This window comes from Strix uralensis, chromosome 3, assembly GCF_047716275.1.
Source record: "Strix uralensis isolate ZFMK-TIS-50842 chromosome 3, bStrUra1, whole genome shotgun sequence".
In the NCBI taxonomy this organism is placed as follows: domain Eukaryota; kingdom Metazoa; phylum Chordata; class Aves; order Strigiformes; family Strigidae; genus Strix; species Strix uralensis.
The window spans coordinates 14120699-14142034 of record NC_133974.1 but is presented as its reverse complement, the minus strand read 5'-3'; the positions used below and the strand labels follow the sequence as shown (position 1 = coordinate 14142034).

At 36.3% G+C, this 21336-nt stretch overlaps 1 protein-coding gene across 4 annotated transcripts in view; it reads right to left on the bottom strand.

Annotated features, from left to right (window-relative positions):
- NBAS (NBAS subunit of NRZ tethering complex) overlaps window positions 1-21336 on the bottom strand; it is a 190137-nt gene that overhangs the window by 138327 nt on the left and 30474 nt on the right. For all 4 annotated transcript variants that reach the window (XM_074861544.1, XM_074861545.1, XM_074861542.1 and 1 more), the window contains 8 exons: window positions 20609-20734; window positions 19303-19454; window positions 18320-18454; window positions 17970-18048; window positions 17296-17400; window positions 16916-17052; window positions 1889-1972; window positions 1100-1253 (listed from right to left, as the gene is read on the bottom strand). In XM_074861544.1, coding sequence (XP_074717645.1) covers window positions 1100-1253; window positions 1889-1972; window positions 16916-17052; window positions 17296-17400; window positions 17970-18048; window positions 18320-18454; window positions 19303-19454; window positions 20609-20734 — 972 coding nt within the window. The remainder of the gene's footprint in view (window positions 1-1099; window positions 1254-1888; window positions 1973-16915; window positions 17053-17295; window positions 17401-17969; window positions 18049-18319; window positions 18455-19302; window positions 19455-20608; window positions 20735-21336) is intronic.

Sequence of the window (21336 nt, the reverse complement as noted above, 5' to 3'; positions counted from 1 at the left end):
ACACATCACCTTATCTCATTGCATGGAATATGCAGGATTGATTTAAACTAAGATCATCAGTTAACTGACTGAAGTTATGCATACCTCTGCATGTAACGTGACTTTTCTAGCAGACCATGAATTAATAATTTTATTTGTTGCATTTTATTTCACAGTAGATAATGACAGTCTTTTTCTCGGCTGACTGAAAATATCTTTATATGAAAAATTCTGGTTTGGTTTCAAAGAACGCAATATTGGCTGTACGTATTCAGTGAGGCAGACCCAAGTCTGGAAGAGTAGAATGCAATTTCATTTATATGTTAGTAATTTAATTGATGCTTCGAAGTTGCTTTTATTTCTATACCTACTGATAGGCTGTTAAGATCACAGGAAACTATGATTACAGAGCCTTGGAGGACTGCAAACTTGAATAAAAGAACTCACCCATCAGAACTAACTCATAGTGGTACTTCCAGTCAATCTCCTTTTCATGCAGCTAAATTGGCTTGAGAAGCAATAAAATACTGGAGTACATCAGTGATGAGCTCTGTTCTTACTTACAATGCTTATCTTTACCATATAGAGCTTCAAACATTTTTAAAATACAGGAAAATAAAGCAAAAATAAGCTGCACAGTAGTCCCACAGACACACAATAAACCTGCCAGAAGGCAATCTACAATTGGCATACGACAGTGACACATGTGACTGTCACATATGGATATATATATGACACAGTATCACGTGACAGATAATAAAATATGTTTCCCAATGACCTGTGCACAACATTTCCTCTCTTAGTTACAAACATAAAATGCAATGGTAAAACATTTTTCATGAACTACAGAAGTGCTACTGTCTACTATAGTAAGCCAAGTGAAAGGGAATCTACTGGCTCATTCATTCCTATGGATCAATTATTTGACTGAGTAAACTTTAGAGCAAGCATAAGTACAATGCAATAGGAAAAACAAATACTTCAGAAGCCATAATGAAGATTGAGACACAGTGTATATTACTGGGGGAAAAGCATCCCATTCGTACTCATTAAGATAGTATTCTGTCGAAGGCTGATCAGCCCAAATCAGCTATCATCATCTCCTCACTGCTACTCTTACCTGCATTGCATATTTTTCAATTTCCCGTGCTCTGTTCAAATACCAATCAGTAACAAGATCTACTGAAAGGTTAGTAGTCCTGTACTTCAGTAACTCTGGTTGTGTTTCATACAGAAATTCACCTTCATCTTGTAAAGTTGGTTCAACAATCATCCTTAAAAAAACAGTAAGTATAATTATACATTCGTTTGCATTTTTTTCAGTCTTTTTCCTAAAACTTCTGGTTGTTATGAAAAAAAATGATACAGTCAAACTACCATTAAAACAATAATTTGATGAGACTCAAATGCCAAATCACAGTAAGTGTTAAATTTTGTCAGCCAAGTAACTAGTATGAGATTCCAAATGTAAGATAGATCATGAAAGAAAGAATCCTCTCTACTAAAAACACAAGTATGCCCAACCTCTGCTTTCCATCTGTTCTTCACCCAGTGAAGGACAGTTTTGTGATCCATTAATGCTGCTACGATAATGTAATGGCCAACAAGTAACGGGGCGGAACGAAAAAGAAAAATTAATAAATCAGGATTTCTAACAGCAACCTCTCCCCCGCTCACATGAATTTGCAAAAGTTTCTCATCACATAATCACACTGAACATAATGCTGTAACATGAAAGAGTGCTCAGTCAGTCTCACTAAGAAAGCTGAAAACGCAAGTTAATGTGTACAAAAATAAGAAGTGAGTCTTACTAGGCATTTCCCACATTTTAAGAATTATTAAGTGAATTCTTTATCTGAAATATACATAGATACAGAAAAAAAACTTTTTGCTTTTTCTATATACTTACCTGCATTCTGCTTTTTCACACCAGTCTTCTTCACGATGTTTCTGCTCATTCCAAGGAAGAATCTTCAGTGTCCCCTGCTTGTAACTGGTACAACAGAAATGGCAAGCTTTACACATCTTTTTTTTTTTTAATTGTGATCTCATTGAACTAATAGAATACAAAGCATATGCAAGTATTTCAGTGAATTCATAATAAGCATGTCATTCAACTACAGAATCAATTCTTTAAGGTTTATCACCTTTTAATTAAGCTTTGCAAGTGTGATTTTGCCTGTATGATATTATCTGTACAAACACATATTCTACCTATACCATTAAAAATCCACTAAAAAAAAAAAAAAAAAAAATCAAGAAATTGATTTTCTTACTGACCATACCTTTTTAAAAAAAAAAAAAAAGGAAAAAAACCCATTACATGCTTTAAGAATTTTTACCGCTTCACAGTATTCTGACTTCATATTCCGGTACAGAAGACTGAAATCTGCAAAAACCTATGATCTTCACAAATTAAAATATAATTCTTGAAATTTTAGCTCAAATCCTTGTACTGAAATGAAACAAGATACACCCTACTATACTGATCTTCTCAATTAAGTTTTATGTGGTTTTCTGACTAAAACTTTCACAGTGAAACATTCTCTAAATCTTGAGGTTGAAGAAAAAAAAACTGGTTAAGATACAGATTAAGAACACCATGAGATATTACTTGAATAATTAGTTATGGTTTGCTGTTGTAGGCTAGATGTTTAAGCTGAAAACCCTGTCAAGCTATTCAGAACAAAACAAGGGGAAAGAGTAGAGCCATACAGGTTCTGGCATTTGTAGAATTAAGAAACAAACCATATACAAAGTAAAGATATTAAAGTTTCAGCATACTGGAACAATAAAATATTTTGAATCTCATTCATTTTCTCATGACCTTGATAATAAACGGCAATAGCAATACTACATGGACAATCCCCGTTTATAAATTGACAACTAACACAATCTTCTCATCCCTTGAAGAACAGCACTGTAACTCAGTAGCTTAAAAAGAAACACAATTCCAACAAATCAATTTCACAATATAGTAGGAGTCAAAACAACAAACTAAAAATCAGTAACTCCCATCTCATTTAGCAGCAGCTATTAAACACAATTAACAAAGCAAGGCATGTCCACACTAACTGTCCTGCCCTGTACACATACACATTTCACACAGGAGGTCTGCCACTCCTTCTTTCCTTTCTCTGTGCACTAACAAATAATACCCTGTGTTTTATCACAGTAATTCCAACCCTCCAAATGAAACATGAAGTAGAAATCCAGCAATAAATTGGCAGAGACAGATTTGTAGACTACAAAAGTCAAAGAAAGGAGAAGATGGAAAACTGCTGATTCCTGTGTCTCAGCTATAGTAACATCTGTGTTCGATTCCAGTTCAGTTGGACAAAATCCTCCATAATTTTTATAATTAGGCATCATGTAGTAACATCACTGAAAAATAATTAATAAAGAAAACTTCAAATTAAAATTTATAATATAAGCACCAGAATAAAGTTACTTTCTGGTTTTGGAAAGATTCATCATCATCCCACATATTTTGGGGATTAGAGGGGTGGGGCTGTTGTTTGTTTAAGTCTTAAGTAACATAATTTATCAATTAGCTTTAAATATTAATGTTTAAAACTGGGTTCATAAATTAAATTAATACACTCATATTGGAAATATCAAAACTGGGTTCATAAATTAATACACTCATATTGGAAATATCATATATGAGTGTTATTATTATAAAATGCCCAGTTTATAGTGAAAATGTTCTTTTTATCAATTGAAATGTCAAATAATAGAAAAGCCAAAGCATGACTAACACTCCCTTCCAACACATAAAATCAAGACAGTACGAACAGGTCTTTATGTTACAATCAATAATGCTCTCCTTTTCTATGTTCTATTAAACATAAAAGAAAACTGGGCAAAATTCTATTGCCCAAGACAATTTCTTTTCATAGTAAAGTTTTGCCATTCCCTTCCCAGTAGGCTTAAGAAGACATTTCACAGCAGATTGGTTGGCTGGTTGTTTTGTGTGGGTTTTGTTTTGTTTCGGGAGGATCTTTTTTTTTTAAATATTACCACACCTTCTTACTGGGGGAGGGAAGAGAAAATGAGAGCTTTTATACAGCAGAGGACAGACAAGGGTTTCATTTTAGAAGATGTTTCAAATCCTGTCTGCAAAACTGTAGCACAACTACTATGAAAGAATAATAGTAAGAGGTACTTTCAGGTAACAACTGCGATTTCACCCTACAGATAGCTTTTTACCCCCAACATTAGCTACACATACAAATATCTTAAATAGTGTTCTGCCTCCAAGAACTGTAATACTAAGATTTTGTTGCTTTACTGTATTAAAAAACCCTCAGATATAGTATGGGCCTCTAAGACTTGACTACATCAAGCGAAATAATTTTAACCATCTTTTATTCATAAACATCAGGGGTAGAAAGAGATTCAGTCCCTGGCAAGGACCAGTTGGCAGTGGAAGCTCTCAAAGGAGCCAGCTTGGGGAGTTTCAGAAGTTGAAGACTCACAAAGCCAAGCTAAGAGGAGCACTCACACCACATCTTGCCCTTCCCTTAGTCTCCTTTTCATAACTCCACTAAGAACAGCATGAAGAGCACTGGGTAACCTGTAAAACAAAGTCAGCCCCTCCCTGTCAGTCTCTCTCTCACCGACCTCTTATTAAAACAACATAAAGGTTAAGTCACCATCCTTGGAGGTATTTAAAAGACACATGGAGTTGGCACTTAGGGACATGGTGGTGTTGGCAGTGTTAGGTATACAGTTGGACTCTGATCTTAAAGGTCTTTTCCAACCCAAATGTTTCTATGATTCTATTAAAGAGAACACAAATTGTGCCCTTACTGCTCTCTTCCAAACTTTGGCTTTTGCACGAGTCTCTGAAACACCTAACTGATGGGGGAGAAATAGGAGGGACACATGCCAAGTAAATAGTTATATCAAGATCCATTAGGAAATTGCAGCAGGCACCATTTACTGTATTTACTCTGAAAGAAAATTCTGTTTCAAGTAGTCACTTGAAGACTGTTGATGTCCCTCTCAAGTAAGAGCATCCAACCCAAATAAGTCTTCCCCAGGAGAAACTTTTGAGAAAGTTGCTTTGGTTTGGCTGCTCTTTAACTGCTTGTTTTTGTTGTTACTGAGATAAACAAGTCATGCAAAATAATGGGCAGAGAGATGCATACATTTAATGAATATTTATACTTCAAAAATTTTCCTATTTTGGCTAACAAATTACTATAGGAGAAAAATCACTGGAAATAAGAAGAGACAGCAGAAGTTTAGAACACGAATTTAAAGCCATCCATGCATGAATATGGTATCTGAATGACAAGGAACCAACACATTCCAAAACTCACGCACACACTCCTAATGCTACTATCCCTCAGTATGAGGCTTGAAGAAAGACAAAAGAAAAAAAAAAATTCTACTGATCCAAGCCTGTACTGTTAAATAGCACACTGAACACATTCTTTTTAATCAAGATGCCATATCCTGCATACTTGCCATAGACATGGTAAAGTTACATTCTCGCATTACAGCTCCAGTTAAGAAATTTTCTTAACAGATTCAGCAGCACAAAAGGTTTGTAATTAAAGTTGGCAAAAATTGCAAATTTTCTTAACAGACCTGAATATCAGGATGAATTATAAGTTTCTTCCATCCAATTATTCTTAGCATAGTTGAGTCACTTTTCTGACCCTGATAAACAATTATTAGAGACTAAACAGTTTAATTTTTATGCAAGCAAGAGTTATCCACCCAGCCTAAAATTAAAAGCTAACAGAAAACTCTTCTTTTTGCAGACTGATGCAATCATCTATTCAGCCCTTCTCCCCATTTCAGGAAATAATCTGTATTTCCCTCTCCTCACCTAAAAGTAGGTATTTTCTTCCCTATTCCTGTAACACAAAGCACACCTGGGTTTGCCTTTAAATTCTAACTGCTTCAAGTATTTTTTACAAATACATTTTAAAATAGAATTCCTTCCAATTAACAGAAGTCATACATTAAGTACAGACTCCATTCAAAATAACTTCTCCAACATCCCACTATGGCTTATAGTTTCAACTACAGTTCAAAGTTTATTGCTTTAAAAAAAAAAATGCTTGCTGAGAAAGGTCTCACTACATTTGAGTTCCCAGGCTTTGCTCTCTTTGTTTGACAGTTGCTTTGCTTCCCCCTTTCCCCTCACCTCCAAAATTAATCAAGTAAGGAAGCTATGTGCAACTCTGCCTCCCTCACTCAACAGGGTACAATAGAAAGAAGTTGAACAGTATAGAGATAAGCAATGTGAATGACCAAAGGTAAGAAGTGTGTGAGCATCCCTTCTGTAAAAGCCAGAGCAGATTGAAGAATCCTAGAAGAAAGAAAACCACCAATACGCTAAGACTGGTATCAAGTTGTTCATTTTTTCATTTCACTTAAATAGGAAATGACATTTCACTGTTTTTACTTCCTACAACACTGTAAGCACTGATGAGACTAGCAGGGCCTCACTGAAAATAAACAACAGCAGATACTGTTTTACAGCATATGCAGCTAAGCTGTTAACTACTCACTGCATGACACAGAAGATAAAAACACCATGTATTTGGGTTCAAAAATAAAAAGAATTATCAGAATAAAGTGTCATGAAAGTCTATGTGTAGAAAATATCTAGTTCAGGAATATTTGAGCCATATTTAGAGACGTTTGCAAAACTTCAGGTAAATGTTGCAATGTGCTTGCCTGTACCTATTTTTTCCCATTGGCAACTGCTGTTGGCCATCTGCCTTCTGGCCAAATCTACCAAGACCAATCTCATGTTTCAGCATAAGATTTTGCAGAAATGAAACCTACAGTTGTCCAGACACATCAATTCAAGAAGTACTATAACCACACTTCCGAAGTTTTTCATAAAATCTTATTAACAGACCTCATCACAAAATACTGAACAGAAGACTTTTCAGTTCATGGGAAAGAATCGTCATGCAAGAGCAACTTGATCAGAAAATGTCTACTCCATCTTTTTTCCCTTCTCACAGCAGAGAAAGTTAGAGTTAAATACTTTTAAGTCAAGTGTATGGATAAGCCACAGAAAATTATTTTAGAAGTATTTTCTGCTCTGGTTAGATTTGCCATTTTAAAAGTATTCAGGTTCACCACAGGAATAAGTTGAGAGAGGAATTTTAGATTTTTAAAGCTCTCACCAAGAGTCAAGCACACAGTAACTATCTTTAAATGATTAAAGAAAACACCACAAAAAAAAAAATACAACTGCAAAATATCTCAACCTAGTAGAAATCAGCAACTATGGAAAGTCAGTCTTAACAAATACGTTTCTTGCTAAGTTCACAAAAAACCCCAGCTAAACCCACATCACTCATAGCTGACTGCTAATTTCATTCACCTTCTCAACAATGCTAAAAAAAAAAATCCTTAACTCCCTCCTGTCCCCTACATGACTGTATCCAATTGTCCTTACTGTCTCTCCTCATTCTGAAGAGTTCAGAAAAACTCTTCATATTTGAATTCAAACACAAAGCTTGGAATAAATCAGTCTCAACACTAGCAAAGGACAGAAGATCCCTGTACCCGAGTCCTTTATAAAGGCAAAGAAATTATTAAAACTCTGTATTTATCTCAACATTTATCACAAAGTTTTTTCTTAACTGATAGTTATGTTTTAGCACAGATATTTTTTTCCTCGAGTTTCCATTATCAGTAACTCCAGTGACTTATGAAAGAACAGAGCAACAAAACTTTGGAAAAAGCTGTTAAAATGGAAGCAAGTCAGTTGAGAAAGGCTTCAGGTATCAGAACACTGCAGTCTGCAAACTCAAAAACATAAATGCAGATGAAACAGAGAAGAGAGATAGATACAGACATGGACACATACACGTAAAGAGGTAGGGCTTCCATCTTTCTACAATGCTTTTGTATACAACACAGGTGCAGCAAATCCAGTTGAACTGAGGCACACCAGAACCACCGCATACGCCCTGCACACAATACGTTAAGTCAAACTGGGCTAGAAGTGGTGACTTTTGCATGCACAGGTAGCTTGCTGTACGTGCAACATACACTGTGCTATAGCATCCAGAATTCATTACCCTCTCTGCTTATGCTACACAGCTTTGCAGCTTTGTTCTAGAAACTGAAAACCCACAGAGGTCAGAGACATGTGCAGGTTAAGTCTGCATTACTATACGGTGGGCACTCACCTAAAATTCCAGATATGGGGACAGATCGCTGTATTCACTAAGACAGGTGGCAGTCCTCTCTAATTAAAAGAAACTATCAGCTATGCCATACCATAACTCGAACACAAATATTAGCGTGGGGTTTTGTTGTGGGTTTTTTTATTCCTGAGCCACCGCTCCCCCCTCCCCTTCATCCTGCTCTCTTCTTTCCAGCAAGAGAATAAATATGATTGGAGCCCAGTAAATTGACAGATTACAGCAGTATTCAACTCTATTTCTTCAGAAAGAGCGACTTTTACTGTATTGCTCTTTTCACTCCTTTGTTTACTTTGGCTTGGCAATTCTTCCCATTCTTTTCTTTGACAAAAAGAGGCCCATGCTATTGTAGTTTCTGTATCCTACCAACTGAATTTATTCAGACCTGCAGATTATTTTTCTCTCAAAGGACAGGCTTTCAAAAGAGGAAGGTCTAATTCAGCTTTAAGGTCAAAGTCAAATTCTTTCTAATACCAATGGCAACTGTGCTTTTTTTTTTTCCTCCAGGTATTTCATACAGCACGCCTGACTCCAAGACTCATCTAGTTGAGGATTAGAATTTTTTTTAAAAAAATCTTTTCCCTTGTAAACTTGTGCACATCAAATCCAGACGCCAAGGCAAAAGGCAATTCACCCCAACACATTTATGAAACAATATCTTTTTGCTGAAATATATGCACATTTTTAAGAGTAGGTTTGAGATTTTTTCTAAAAGTATTTTGGGAGTAGATGAAACATTCCCTTTTTTTAAAATCATCTCTTATTGTCTGAAAAAATGTTATACACACTAATTCTGAATTTGAAAGCCTTATGTGTTACATACTGGAATAGTTCTGAACGCATTTAAGAAAGCAAGATGCCAAGTATTGATCTGTTAGAGGTGAGAAAGCTATATGTGAAAGATTCAGAACTATAAAAATAAGGTAGTGTTTCCATCAAATGGTTTTGTTATCCACTCAAAATACTGAGCAATATGCTTGATTCCAATTTTATTACATTTATTTTTAAAATTATCTCAAATTTATGTTCTGTGGTAAGACGAATATAAAATCCTGACCCTTCAAACATCATTTTCCCCTGCAGACACTTGTACACTCACTAGAATTTATGACTTCCATATTTTACTGTAGGTACACTGTAAATTATTTTGGACTTACATTCAAATTAGTAGTTCCATAATATCACTACATACAGATATGGAAACATTAAAAATAGGCTATATATAATACATATGGCTGTATATATGCAGGATCTGCAAGGGAAGTTTTAGAAAATACTCTTTTTTAATTTAATCCAGAAACTCATTTGTCCAAAGTCTGTATCTTCTCAGACAGCAATGGGAAAAATCAATGCCAGTTTCTGTTGCTCTGCAATTCTTATGGCTCTGAAACAGTTTTATTATGTCACAATTATTCTATAACTGAGGATGAAATAAGAAATGCATCCCAGATATGTAGCCTTAAACAGCTATGATGTGTATTGCATTTTTCAGATTGCATAGAAACATTCTTTTCTACCATCATAGTAGTTTAGTAGTGAATTAGTAAATGCAACTATGTAACATTACATATATTTTTAGTTTTCCAATTATGCAATATACTATGTCATACAGAAGTGGTGGGCAGAGAGAGAAGCTCTTCATTTTCAGAAATATCCATAGGACATGACAAATTCATCAAGACTGAAATACAGCTGGTGCCTAAAACAGAGTGCCAAAAACAGCACATGTTTTGGGAAAGCTGATCTGCATAAACTAGTGGAAAAGGTATCCCAAGCTGCTTTTGGCTGCCACAGTTAACTACCCTTCAGAACTCCTGCTCTGCACATTGCGATGACGGGTCTTTTGAAGCAACTCTGCTACCAGAGGAGAAAAGTTGTATCTGATTTCATATAAACAAATCAAGCTATGTTTTAATGATATGGCTAACCTTTAACAGAATTTGGGGAGAGGGGAATTTTTTTTTCTCCTAAAACAACCTAGACTGAATAATCTAAACATCAGAAAAGTCAACCAACACTACACAACTGCAGTTTAGAAACTCACTGTTTTTTTTTCTTGATGTATACAAATAAAATTGTGAGGCAAGAGCTTTCACAAAATCAAAATGGGCTATTTTAAAGACACAGCTGAACTCCAAGTAAGATCAAAGCTGTCTGCCACCACACAGTGAAAATACCCTTTCAGAACTGTATATTTATAAAGTGCAATGAATGTTCATGGAAGAAGTTTTGTTCTAAGCCCTGTAAAAAAGCGACAAACAAGTAAGACAATGGCAGCAATACACTTTCAAGAGAAGACTGGGGAAGGCAAGCCAAGGTAAAGTTCAGGACTATGCAGGCGAAAGACCCATGGTAGATGAAGACAGGACAAGTCAGGCGTGAATAAACCAGAAATATAAAGAAAATCCTGTTAATACTCTGTGGATAAACAGCACAGGCATCAATCATTCAGCTCACATGCTGTGGGAAGGTATGCAAAGGCTGCTACTGGCCAGCCTGAAACCTTCTCCGCGCTGAATACACACAACTCTCAGCCTTCCAAGTGCTCCAGTCCCCAGTCACCTTGGTGGCCTTAAACTCCAGTTTAAGGATGTCTTCCCTGTACTCGGGGCCAGTATTCTAGATGCAGTTGAACGAGTGTGGTAGTCCAGTTGCTCAGACTCCTGGCCTGTGCTTCTGTTCATGCAGAACAACATGCTGTTGGGCTTGTCTGTTGAATCATGTCCTGCTCATGCCCACCAGGACCTGCAAGTCCTTTTCTGTCGGGGTCACCATTAGCCGGGGTCCTTATTTCTCCGTGCGGGAACAGAAACGATGCAACACCAATGTGATGATCAGGTCGTCCATCTTTTATTATAGTTATTGTTCTAGTTTTTTTCTATTCCTTTTCTGGTTACATTTATACTCTACTAAGTTCCGTACACGCACTCATCTATCTTCTAATAGGCTACAGGTCATCTACACGCGCTGTTCACGCGCCTCTACAAGCATTTGCGTTGGTTAATTGCAATTAGCACGTAAAGCCCAAAACTTGCCAAAACTCCCTTGTCTCATACCCTGTTTTGCTCAGACTTGTGTGCTTTTGCTGACCACAGGTGTTTCTCACTTATCTGCTATCTTGTGTGTTTTTGCCAGCCTTATTTTGCTGGCCTTGTCTTCGTCCTTGCATTCTTCTGTCTGCACTAACTTTCTCCCAGCGCGGCCCAGACTCCTACACTTTTCAGCTGAGCAGCTTCCCAGTCTGTCAGTCTCCAGCCTTTATTGTCGCAAAAGTTTCTTCAGTTGCAGGAACAGGGCTTTGCATTTGTTCTTCCTGAACTCCCCGAGACTCTTGCTGGCCCATTCCTCCAGGCTGTCTAGGCCCCTCTGAATGACAGTTCATCTCCAGCATAGCAGCTCATGTGAGACCTCCCTCCTTCCTTGGTGACAGCTCATGTTCTCTACAGCTCCCTCATAGATTAAAGTTCTCATTCTCCTCATCAAAATCTCCTCATGACTAATACCTATAGTACTTCTGTCAGCTTACTTTCTGCAGCGGCCTTCCAGTTGCAGTGAGCTGCTCCTGCTGCTTTCACAGATCCCCACACAGGCCAGTTTGCAGAAGACCTTCTCTTCCTCCAAACTACTACTTCAACTTTTACATGGACGACAAGAACCTTCCCTGCTACTAGCAAAAGTCAATCCAGAAAGGAACACAAGTGCCATCATGACAAGTTAATCTTTCCCTCAAAAGTTAGTTTTTGTACTTCTCAGTGGAAGGTATGATCTGAGATTTTTTTAATTTTATTTTTCCAAACACATCCTTGAAATAATATTAACTACATTGATCTCTTTACCTCTAAACTGTTTTTCTCCTTTCCCTTAGTGCAAAGGAAAACAAGTGCATATAAAACTTATGCCCTTCTTATTTATTTTGCTGTAGCACTATACAAATGAATTCAAACAAAAAGAACTGCCCATGGGATTAATTCTTTTAACACAAACACTTCTGAACTACACTAAAACCAAAAGCAGTTCAGCTTCAGAAGAGCAGAAGAAAAACTAACATGCAAAAATGAGGACTGTACGTTAGACAGTTCTGCTGAAGTTCAGTCATCAAACCTATTTACATACACATACTAAGAAGAGAAGAGATGAAGCTCTACATGCTTTATCGAAACTGCAGTGCCACAGGCAGTAACTAAAAACCTAATTCAGAACATATCATTACGGAAAGGCAAAATTAACTGCTTATGAACCTCCTGGTGTAGCATTTATCTGTTCATAGATAAGAGTCAACTAAGTGGAAATTTTCAGGTTTTAAAAGCTTCACCAAGTTTTTAGAAGGTATTTCCACTCCCACCACAGTTCATCAGGCAAATGGAGTTCATCCACAATTCTCCAGTAAAAATTCACTTTAAGCCATGACTGAAAACCAGTATTTGAGGAAGTTAAGAGTAAAAAAGCAGAAACATATAAAAAGTTGCTATCTTAGAGGGAACATTTTTACTACTAATGTAATGTACAATACAGCAGACTTATGGCTGTTGAGGGAACCATACATTTAAATTTCCCAACTTCTGTGAGTTTAAAATGTGAGCAGTAATGTTGCAATACAGCAGTTAAATGTAGTAAAAAGGATAAGAAAATTAAAAGAAAAGGAAAAAGGCTCTGGTTATGTATTTATAATAGTGGTAAAGCATTATTTCCTCTGAGATCACCTTTAAAAACCTGAGGGCAACAGTCTTAACTACAGACTAAGAATGCTAGCTGTAGCTATTAAAATACAGATGAGAAAGAGGTATCATTTCCTTTGAATATGTCAACTCCTACCATCTTCACTCTAGTTGTCTTAACAGACAAAATCTGTGCATCTGATGGATCTTTGAGAAGGAGCATGAATCCTAATGACTAAGATGCAGCAGAGATTCAGAAGCCATCATTACAAAAGAAGCTGAGAAATAATATGAAAAGTAGAAAAACATTATGATCGCAATTCTGCAAAAACACATTACTGAGTAATGTCAGTCTATCACAATACCATTGAAGCCGACAGGCATGTAGAGCCACCGATGCGTCTTAGTATTTCAGATTCCTTCTCAACCCTGGGAGCTGTTGAGCTTATGTAACTTGCAGTCCTTTCCAAGAGTCTCATGAATACTTAAATCTTCTGCTCAGACATTACAGACCTCCTCCTGAACAGTTCTGAGAGTGATGCCTAAAAATGCTAAGCTACAAAAGACGTGCCAAAACTGAGAAACAAAAGAATATCTACCACTTGAGACTTTCTACAAGCAGATACAGGAAAAAAATATGTATATATTTCCTAACAAACTGGCCCAGAAGACAAGTAAAAAAAATAAATTCTTCTACCTTTTTCTCCCCATTTGTTATGCCAACTCTTCCTTGATGGATAAGACCATAAAATTTTTGTGACACTGGCCTCCAAATGCCACCCTAATGTAAATGACATGTGCCAGTAACAAGAAAAACAACTGCTTTATGCTGATAGAATGCACTAGCCTTTCTTTCACTAGATACTTGGAATTTACTATCTGCAGCTGAACTGGAGGCTTCAGACAAAAGGAAAGAGCAGTTATAATGCAGCCTTTACAAAAACATTGTCACAGGTAACAAAATTCTTCATATATAGCACTTCTATGTGCATTCACGGTGGTGGTGTACAGCAAGCAATTGTGTTCCAATACTTTTGCTTTGGCAATAGCTAGAGGTGCCTATTTGTCCCACCTCACCTGTTCCATGCACAAACAGGGCAGCACCTGCTATACAATCTCAAGTTTTTCTTCAGCCAGACTGCCCCATAGATGGGGGACCCAGGAGAACACAGAGCAATGTGGTCCATTTCCATAAGGGTAGGTGTCACCTCAGAGAGCTCCAGCTAGGAACCAACTCTCTTGTTGTTTAAAGAGCTCCATATACAAAGACACAATATGGTCATTCCCAGCAGTATTTCATCCTACGCAGAGGGCCCTATATGAAGACCTAGAAGACAAAGTACAGTATTTTTTTCCTTCACCAAAATCTTTTCTGCCTCCAGAGCTGCACACTGCTCAGCAAGAGTGCTGCTCAGCCTCCTGCAGCTCAGACAAGTCATGAACAAGGCATTCTTTAAGCAAGGCCACCAGTGCACTCTTAACATGGGCACTATCATGCAGCTGGTCCATGTTTGTGGTCTCATCACATAAACCACAGCAACAAATTACACTATTGGAATCTCTTGGTACAGACAATTATGGCCTTGAATTTTCAAAAGAACAATGAGCTAAAAGAAGTCACAAGAGATGTGTCTTTTGCATCTGAGAGTAGAAAATCCATCTGATAGTCAGCATTCACCCTATTTTGTAACTGCAATAGTGTGAAATTTAAGAAGGAAAACCAGAATAAGTCATTTCTTGACTCAGGATCCTTTATAAGATTTGTCTAGAGTCAAAGTTCATGAGGACAGGTTGAATCATTCTCACCCCTTATCCCAAGACCACTGTAGTTACAAGCTGCATAAGCTGAAGAGACACGAAGTCGGAATGCTCAGACATTTTTTCCTACCACTTGAAACACTGGGGTTTATATTTTTGCAATGTGTTCCTTTTGTTCAGAAATCTATTAATTACAGTCAGTACCTGCAACTTTTTAATATTATGTAGGAATGAAAGAGTTTTATAAATTGTATCACAACCTAGTTCAATCAAAACTCTATTGATACTAATAACCCATTTAAAAAATAAATGCTAGAACTAAAAGGCCCAAATAAACTCACTTAAAATGACCAAGAATTTCAATCCGTGTGAATTGAAGAGAATTCATTTTGATTCACATTAAACAAGAATTACGAGAAGCTGAAGTTATTGGGACTGGGGGCTGGGGAGAGACTCATCCTATTTAAAAAAAAAAAACCTTATTAATTTAATAAGAAAATGTTACTTTGTACAACTTAAGTCTATTTAATTAGTACATTACTCATTCATAGACATTTTCATCAATACATATTTAATTCTATTACATTAATAAGAGTTTTAGGGAGTGTATTTAGCAATACTATGCGAGTAATCTGTTTTGTAACAGGAAAAAGTTTTAGAAAAAGGTTAGATCAACTGTACAGTATATTGTTATAAGTATATGGGATTTGTGTATATAGGATTTGCTCTCACCCTCATTTTGTACTTGTCCAAAGACAAACATTTCAAAGACATACACTATTACCTGTTCTGCAACCTGAAAAAGAAATGTGAACCTGCACATACCTAATCCTAGCACTGGAAAGTTCTGTCTGCCACAGGAATAAAGGTTCAAAATATACACCCATTTTTCAACAGCAGACAAGACTAAGTTCTTAACCCGTAGCTTCACATCCTTACAACTAGATCACGAATGTTTTATTTTAACTGTCATTTTGCCTCTTGGCACATAAGTCAGTTTTTTAAACAAACCAACCAACCACAACAACAAAATAAAAAAACAAAATGAAGAACAAACAACCTTCAGAAAGAAGGGGAACCTGTTTCTGAACACCAACAAAATATCATAACCACATCTAAGACCACCCTTCTTCCTTCCCTCTCACATTATAAATCTTATCAAAAGAGAAAAATTGGAACATATTTTACTCATTTTATAAACACTGCAATAATTTCTCTTCATGGTCCTAATTGCTACCTTAAAGACAAGGATAAAACAAGTTTTTCACACCATAATAAATAACTAAACATTCTCCTAGTACTACCAACACAATAAAAAAGGCACTGGTAAGTATTAGATATCATGAAATAAAGACTAACTTCTGCTCAGAAAGGACAAAAGTGGTAAGTATTACAAACCAGGAAAAATGTCAGGGGAATAAACTTAATGAATTAAAAAGAACTCTTCTATATGGAGAATTATCCAATTGGGACTGTTAAAACTTTGAAGTGAAAAAGTTAACTATAATGCTGGAAGACTTAAAAAAAAAAAATTTCTATTAGCTACTCCAAAAACTATCCCTCTGAAGTAAAGCTTCAAAGTCCTATTGAAAAATATTAAATAATGAAATCTCCCCAATTCTTTATGGGCACTGAACAATATGCTTCAAAACTAATTGCATAATTGAAGTGTTTGAAAGAAACACTCTAGGAGCAAAAAATTCTTTTAATTAATAGGCAGAACATTATTACGATGTTCAAGGAAGACTCCCTTATGACAAATTACATGAAATTGACAGTAAACTAACATTTTATGCTGAAATGAAAGAGTAGGAAAGTCTGGATTTAAAGCTTCTCATAATTCTACCTTAGCAAGCTGCGTAAGAATCAGTAACAAGAAGATTAACAGTTTTGAAGTTACTGACTGCTTAAGTGTTAAATTACATTTCAAAACGTATCCAGAAAAACGTAATTGCTTCCAGGGAGCTAAACACTTGTATTATTAATTTCCTAACTCTGGCTGTTATTACAAACCAATTACAGACTTGTACTTACACTTGTGAAAATCTGGGCACTTTCAGATCAGAAAAGGACATGCTTCCTCTTACGTGTAAGAGAGGCAAGAATACTTGAAGTCCCTACTTTCCTTATAACCGAAAGAGACCAAAAATCTTCCATGAATGGCACAAAGTAAAGATGAAAATGAAGACTGGTCAAGTACATAAAGACAAAGCTGCTCTCCTGATTCTAGGTAATACCCAACAGCAGACTGCCATATATAAAAACTAATTTCAGTATTAACCTAAAAATTTTTTTTTTTTTTTTAGTAAACATCCATTGATGCATCCTTACCATGCTTCAGGCAACAAGAAAGAATATTCATGTGGTGAAGTAGTCTCTGGAAAATTGGAGAGAATTGCCTGTCTGTGTGGAAGTAGAGCTGATCCATGGAAAGTGAACAAAATTTCCAGGGCTCTGACATTGCTTTCCTAAAGAGCAAAACATTAAGTTGCATAACTTAGATGATGCAACAAACATTTAACTTTAGAATTTTCTTTAGCAATAAAGAAAATTAGGTCAGGATCACTGCATTTATTTATTTACAATCAAACAGATACGCCCCCCCACTCCTCTTAAATTCCCACTGAGATTCAACCAAGTGCAAAGGGCGGAAAAAAATACACTTAAGTGTAAACAGCAAAATTACATTCTAGCGAAATAAATATTAATACCCGAGCATAAGTTCTTGCTGAAAGTACAATATTCTGATTCCTGAACTTCTTGAAGAATTCGGCATCATAGTGCTGTTCAGCTGCATGAGGCCCTCCAAGGATTTCCTTAAAAAAAAACAAAAAACAAAAACCAAAAAACAACCACACACACCACTTATAAAAGTTCGGGTTTTATGCAAGATTTACAAAAGCATCAAAAAGCCTACACATTTCTTTATCTTAGGATGCGTAAGTATGAAATATATGCAGAAAAGCATGCTGCTGTTTATTTGTTTCAGTATGAAAAAAAGATACATTTTTGATTGATAAACTAAGACAATTCTCTGCCCTGTTTTAATTAGTGTTTACACAGCATTAGTTACAGAATGATGTGGTACATTTCGTGTTGTGGCGTAAGTTGATTCCCTGCAGACACAGTATGTTCAAAGCAGGCTTCTGCCCAACTATACCTCTCTACAGTAGAAGCTGGCCATTTGCAAAAGTAAAGCAGGAGAAACACGGTAGCTTGAACAGAAAACAGCTCAGGTGAGAGACTGCAGCATTGCAAGAAGACTATAATTATTGACATTACAATATATAACAAAAAAAGATACCATGATGTGACAAGAAAGTTACAGGAATACCTATGGAATGAGAACTCAAAGGAACTGTAGCCAATTAGCAAATTTCCTCACCTCATAGGTTTCAAGGCGGTCAAGGTAAGTTAACAGCTTCATCCTGCTACGGCAGAGTTCTTTTTGTTCCAGCGTCAGCCTGTGTTCAAAACAGGAATTTTCATGCTCACAACTGATACTGTACATCACGTGCATATGAAGACAACAGTCGCACATTTTAATGACTTTTTGCACTGGAATATATTAAGAAATTAAGTCAACCGAGAGCTCTGACATATTATAATGCCAAGTAAAATTTAAACCACTGTCCTATTAGGAATAACATACATCAGAGTAGTTACGTTCTTGCAACTGTGCAGTTAAAATAAGCATCTAACCCCAAATAAAACATAGCCCAACATTTCATTTACTTTGAGAAGTTTACTGATAATAGCAGTTCTTGACGCTTCTTGGCCTCTTTTTCTTTTCTAGTATCCATTTCTTCATCTGGTGACAAAAAGTCTTCATAGGGAATTTCAATGTCCACCTCCCCCGGTAAGATAAATCTGGAAGACAAAACCAACAATGTAATCTATGTTGATAAACAAAAAAAGCAACAACAAAAAGATATGATTAACCAATTTTTGAATAAACATACTAACACAGCTTTCTGTTTATGTCTTGACTAAAAGTCTAAACTTCTATAGAAAAAGATACTGAGCTTTGCTGTTGTAAAATAGCAGGCACCCATCACAAGCCAACAACAGACACATCTCTTATTTTCACTCCCTCCCTAAAACAAATGAAAAAAACGAACCAGCAACCACATAACTATGATGGTTGATAAAAGTTTCTAAATTCCACAGGTAGCACTGGAATCGGCAGCAGCTCTACGGCATACAATGGTAATAGATGACTGCACAAAGAAAGAACATCCTCTTCTATTTCTACCACCAGGAACTGAATACTGAAGAGAATTGTCTCTGCATTTATTTCCCCACTGACCCACTGTGTTTTGATTTGATCCCTTCCCCACTTGAACTACTGAAGATCATTACAACAATTAAGACATACAGCAAAAGGCATTTATAGGGGTAGTTGCAGCTTCCAGACGAGGCAACAGAAATAGATTCTCATAGCAAAGTTCTCTATGATGAAGAAAATAAGGAGCATCCAGAGAAGAGGGAAAACACAGTACAAAATAAACAGTGATTTTACCTTTTACAAAGGTAAAATGAGAATAGGTACCTCATGGACGTCTTTAGTTTGATTCAAAGCATTACCTTTCTTAATGTCCTGTAAAAGCATCTTAACATTTTCATTAGTGGCTGATAAAAAAGTTTTACCAGATTACTAGAAAAGATGTCATACAGCATTCTTTAAAAATAAAACAAAAAAAATACTCTTTCCAAACCTGCCACCATCTTCTCCTTTTCCTATGGCCACAAGAGCCTCCAAGTCTGTGCCTTTCAAGCCATACTGAAGCAGCTTCTTAGCAGCATCCACATTCTCTGGAACTCTTTCCAAGCACTCATGAAGAACCCATGCGCGCTTCTTAATTTTGCTCTGGCCAAGAACAAGAGCGTAGACACAATATCATATGCTTCAATCCAAAGCAACAAGAACAGAGATGTTAAAATCTTCTAATGTGTTTCTTCCACTTAAGAAAATGTCCAGTTAATCTGATTATTTGCAATGTGAACCAACAAAAGAGGTGAGAATGCAAAAAACATAATTCCCTCAGAGTTTATGTGGCAGAAAAGGGCACAGAAATGTTGAATGATGTAGCAGAACTTTCACAAGAACTGGAACAGAAGTTGTTATTATTTGTATTCCCTAATTAGTATCACTCCTCCTTACACTAGATAAAATGTGATGGTTTTGGGCTAAAATGCAATTTTTATAAACCAAATGTATTTCACAATAGCACTAGAGTCATTTTCAGTATCAACCTCTTCACATGCCAATAGGCTTCTGTGACAAAAAAGACACACCAGGGTCACAAAATACTATTGGCCTTATCTGCTGATCTTCAGTTAAGATTACATAGCACATGGAGAGTGGCTACTTGTAAAAATCTTATTTTGACATTCAATTAATATCTGACTTGAAAAAACAAAAATTACATAATATTTCTCTTGTTCTCTTGGAAGACTTTACCCTATAGCACCATTAGGTTGTGCAGCTCACTTGTCTGCTGAGTTGGAAGTCCTTCTTCCAAGCCAAAAAACCCCATGTTGGATTCTACTAAAAAGCTCCAGTTACAGGTAGCAGAGTTCACTGTAGATTTTGTTATTAAAACTTTGCTATACAGCTACTGATTCCAACTTCACCTTGCCATTTAATTTTCTAAAATACTTGGAAGCTATTTAAATGCTTTATATTTCCAATTATTTATTATTATCATTTTTCAGGCAACAATCTACTGTTGCATGTTGGGGAGAGATTAGACCAGAGAAAGAAAGCTGCTGTTAACGGAAATTAGAACATACTTGAAACGAAAGATTTCCATTAACTTCCAAGGTCTCTGGATTAAGGCTTCAGTTAAATTAACAAGATCACTTTTCCACATGACACAAAATGGAATTTGCAGGACAGCTCTCCAAATCGCCACCAATTTATGTTGTGTAAATTAGAACACAATTGAGAATTCAATTTCTGTAAAGGGTAACACAGCCATTCCCATAAGAAAACCTAAAAGTCACAAAAAACAAACCCACCAAGTAGTCTTGAATTGAAGCAACATTAACAGCTGACTTCCTCCATTGTCTTTGATACACAAGATCAGAATCAAGGCCATATGCTTGAGCCAAAGACAAAGCTTCCCCATATTCTTCATTATCAATCTATAAAAGCAAACATGTGAGAACGAAAGTCATCCAGTTTCCGTATTTAACAACCAATTATTAGTTCTATGTGCTGAAACAGGTATAGGGATAATTACTGTGGATATGCTTAAGCAGGTAGGAGAGAGAATGACTCCAGATACAGATGAGTAAGACTCAGATCTGATGGACACCTCTAGAAAATCAGAGATTTTTCCTCAAGAAAAAGGAAGAAGTTATTTAGGTAACCAGCATGACATCAACACTCTCTGAAAACTCTAATAGCTATAGAGCGAACTGGCTTACCATCAGAACAATTGAAATGGCCTGGACAAAGAACTGCCTAGAGTAGTCTTCTATCTGTTTGGTACAAGTGAGTCACAGGCCTAATTTGTATGTGTGCCTGAAAGAACATGCAAATAAACTACATTCACATCGGAGTATAAGTTATCCCATTGCCTGGCCAATAACAAGCTAAATTAATTTCATTCAATGTATTTGCCAGGTCTTCCACTATTTGTAAACACTCACATGAGTGCACTTCATCCAGCCAAGCTAATGATGCACAGTGTCTCCTCAGTGACCTGTAAACACCATCTTATTTGAATCATTACAATGCTAGT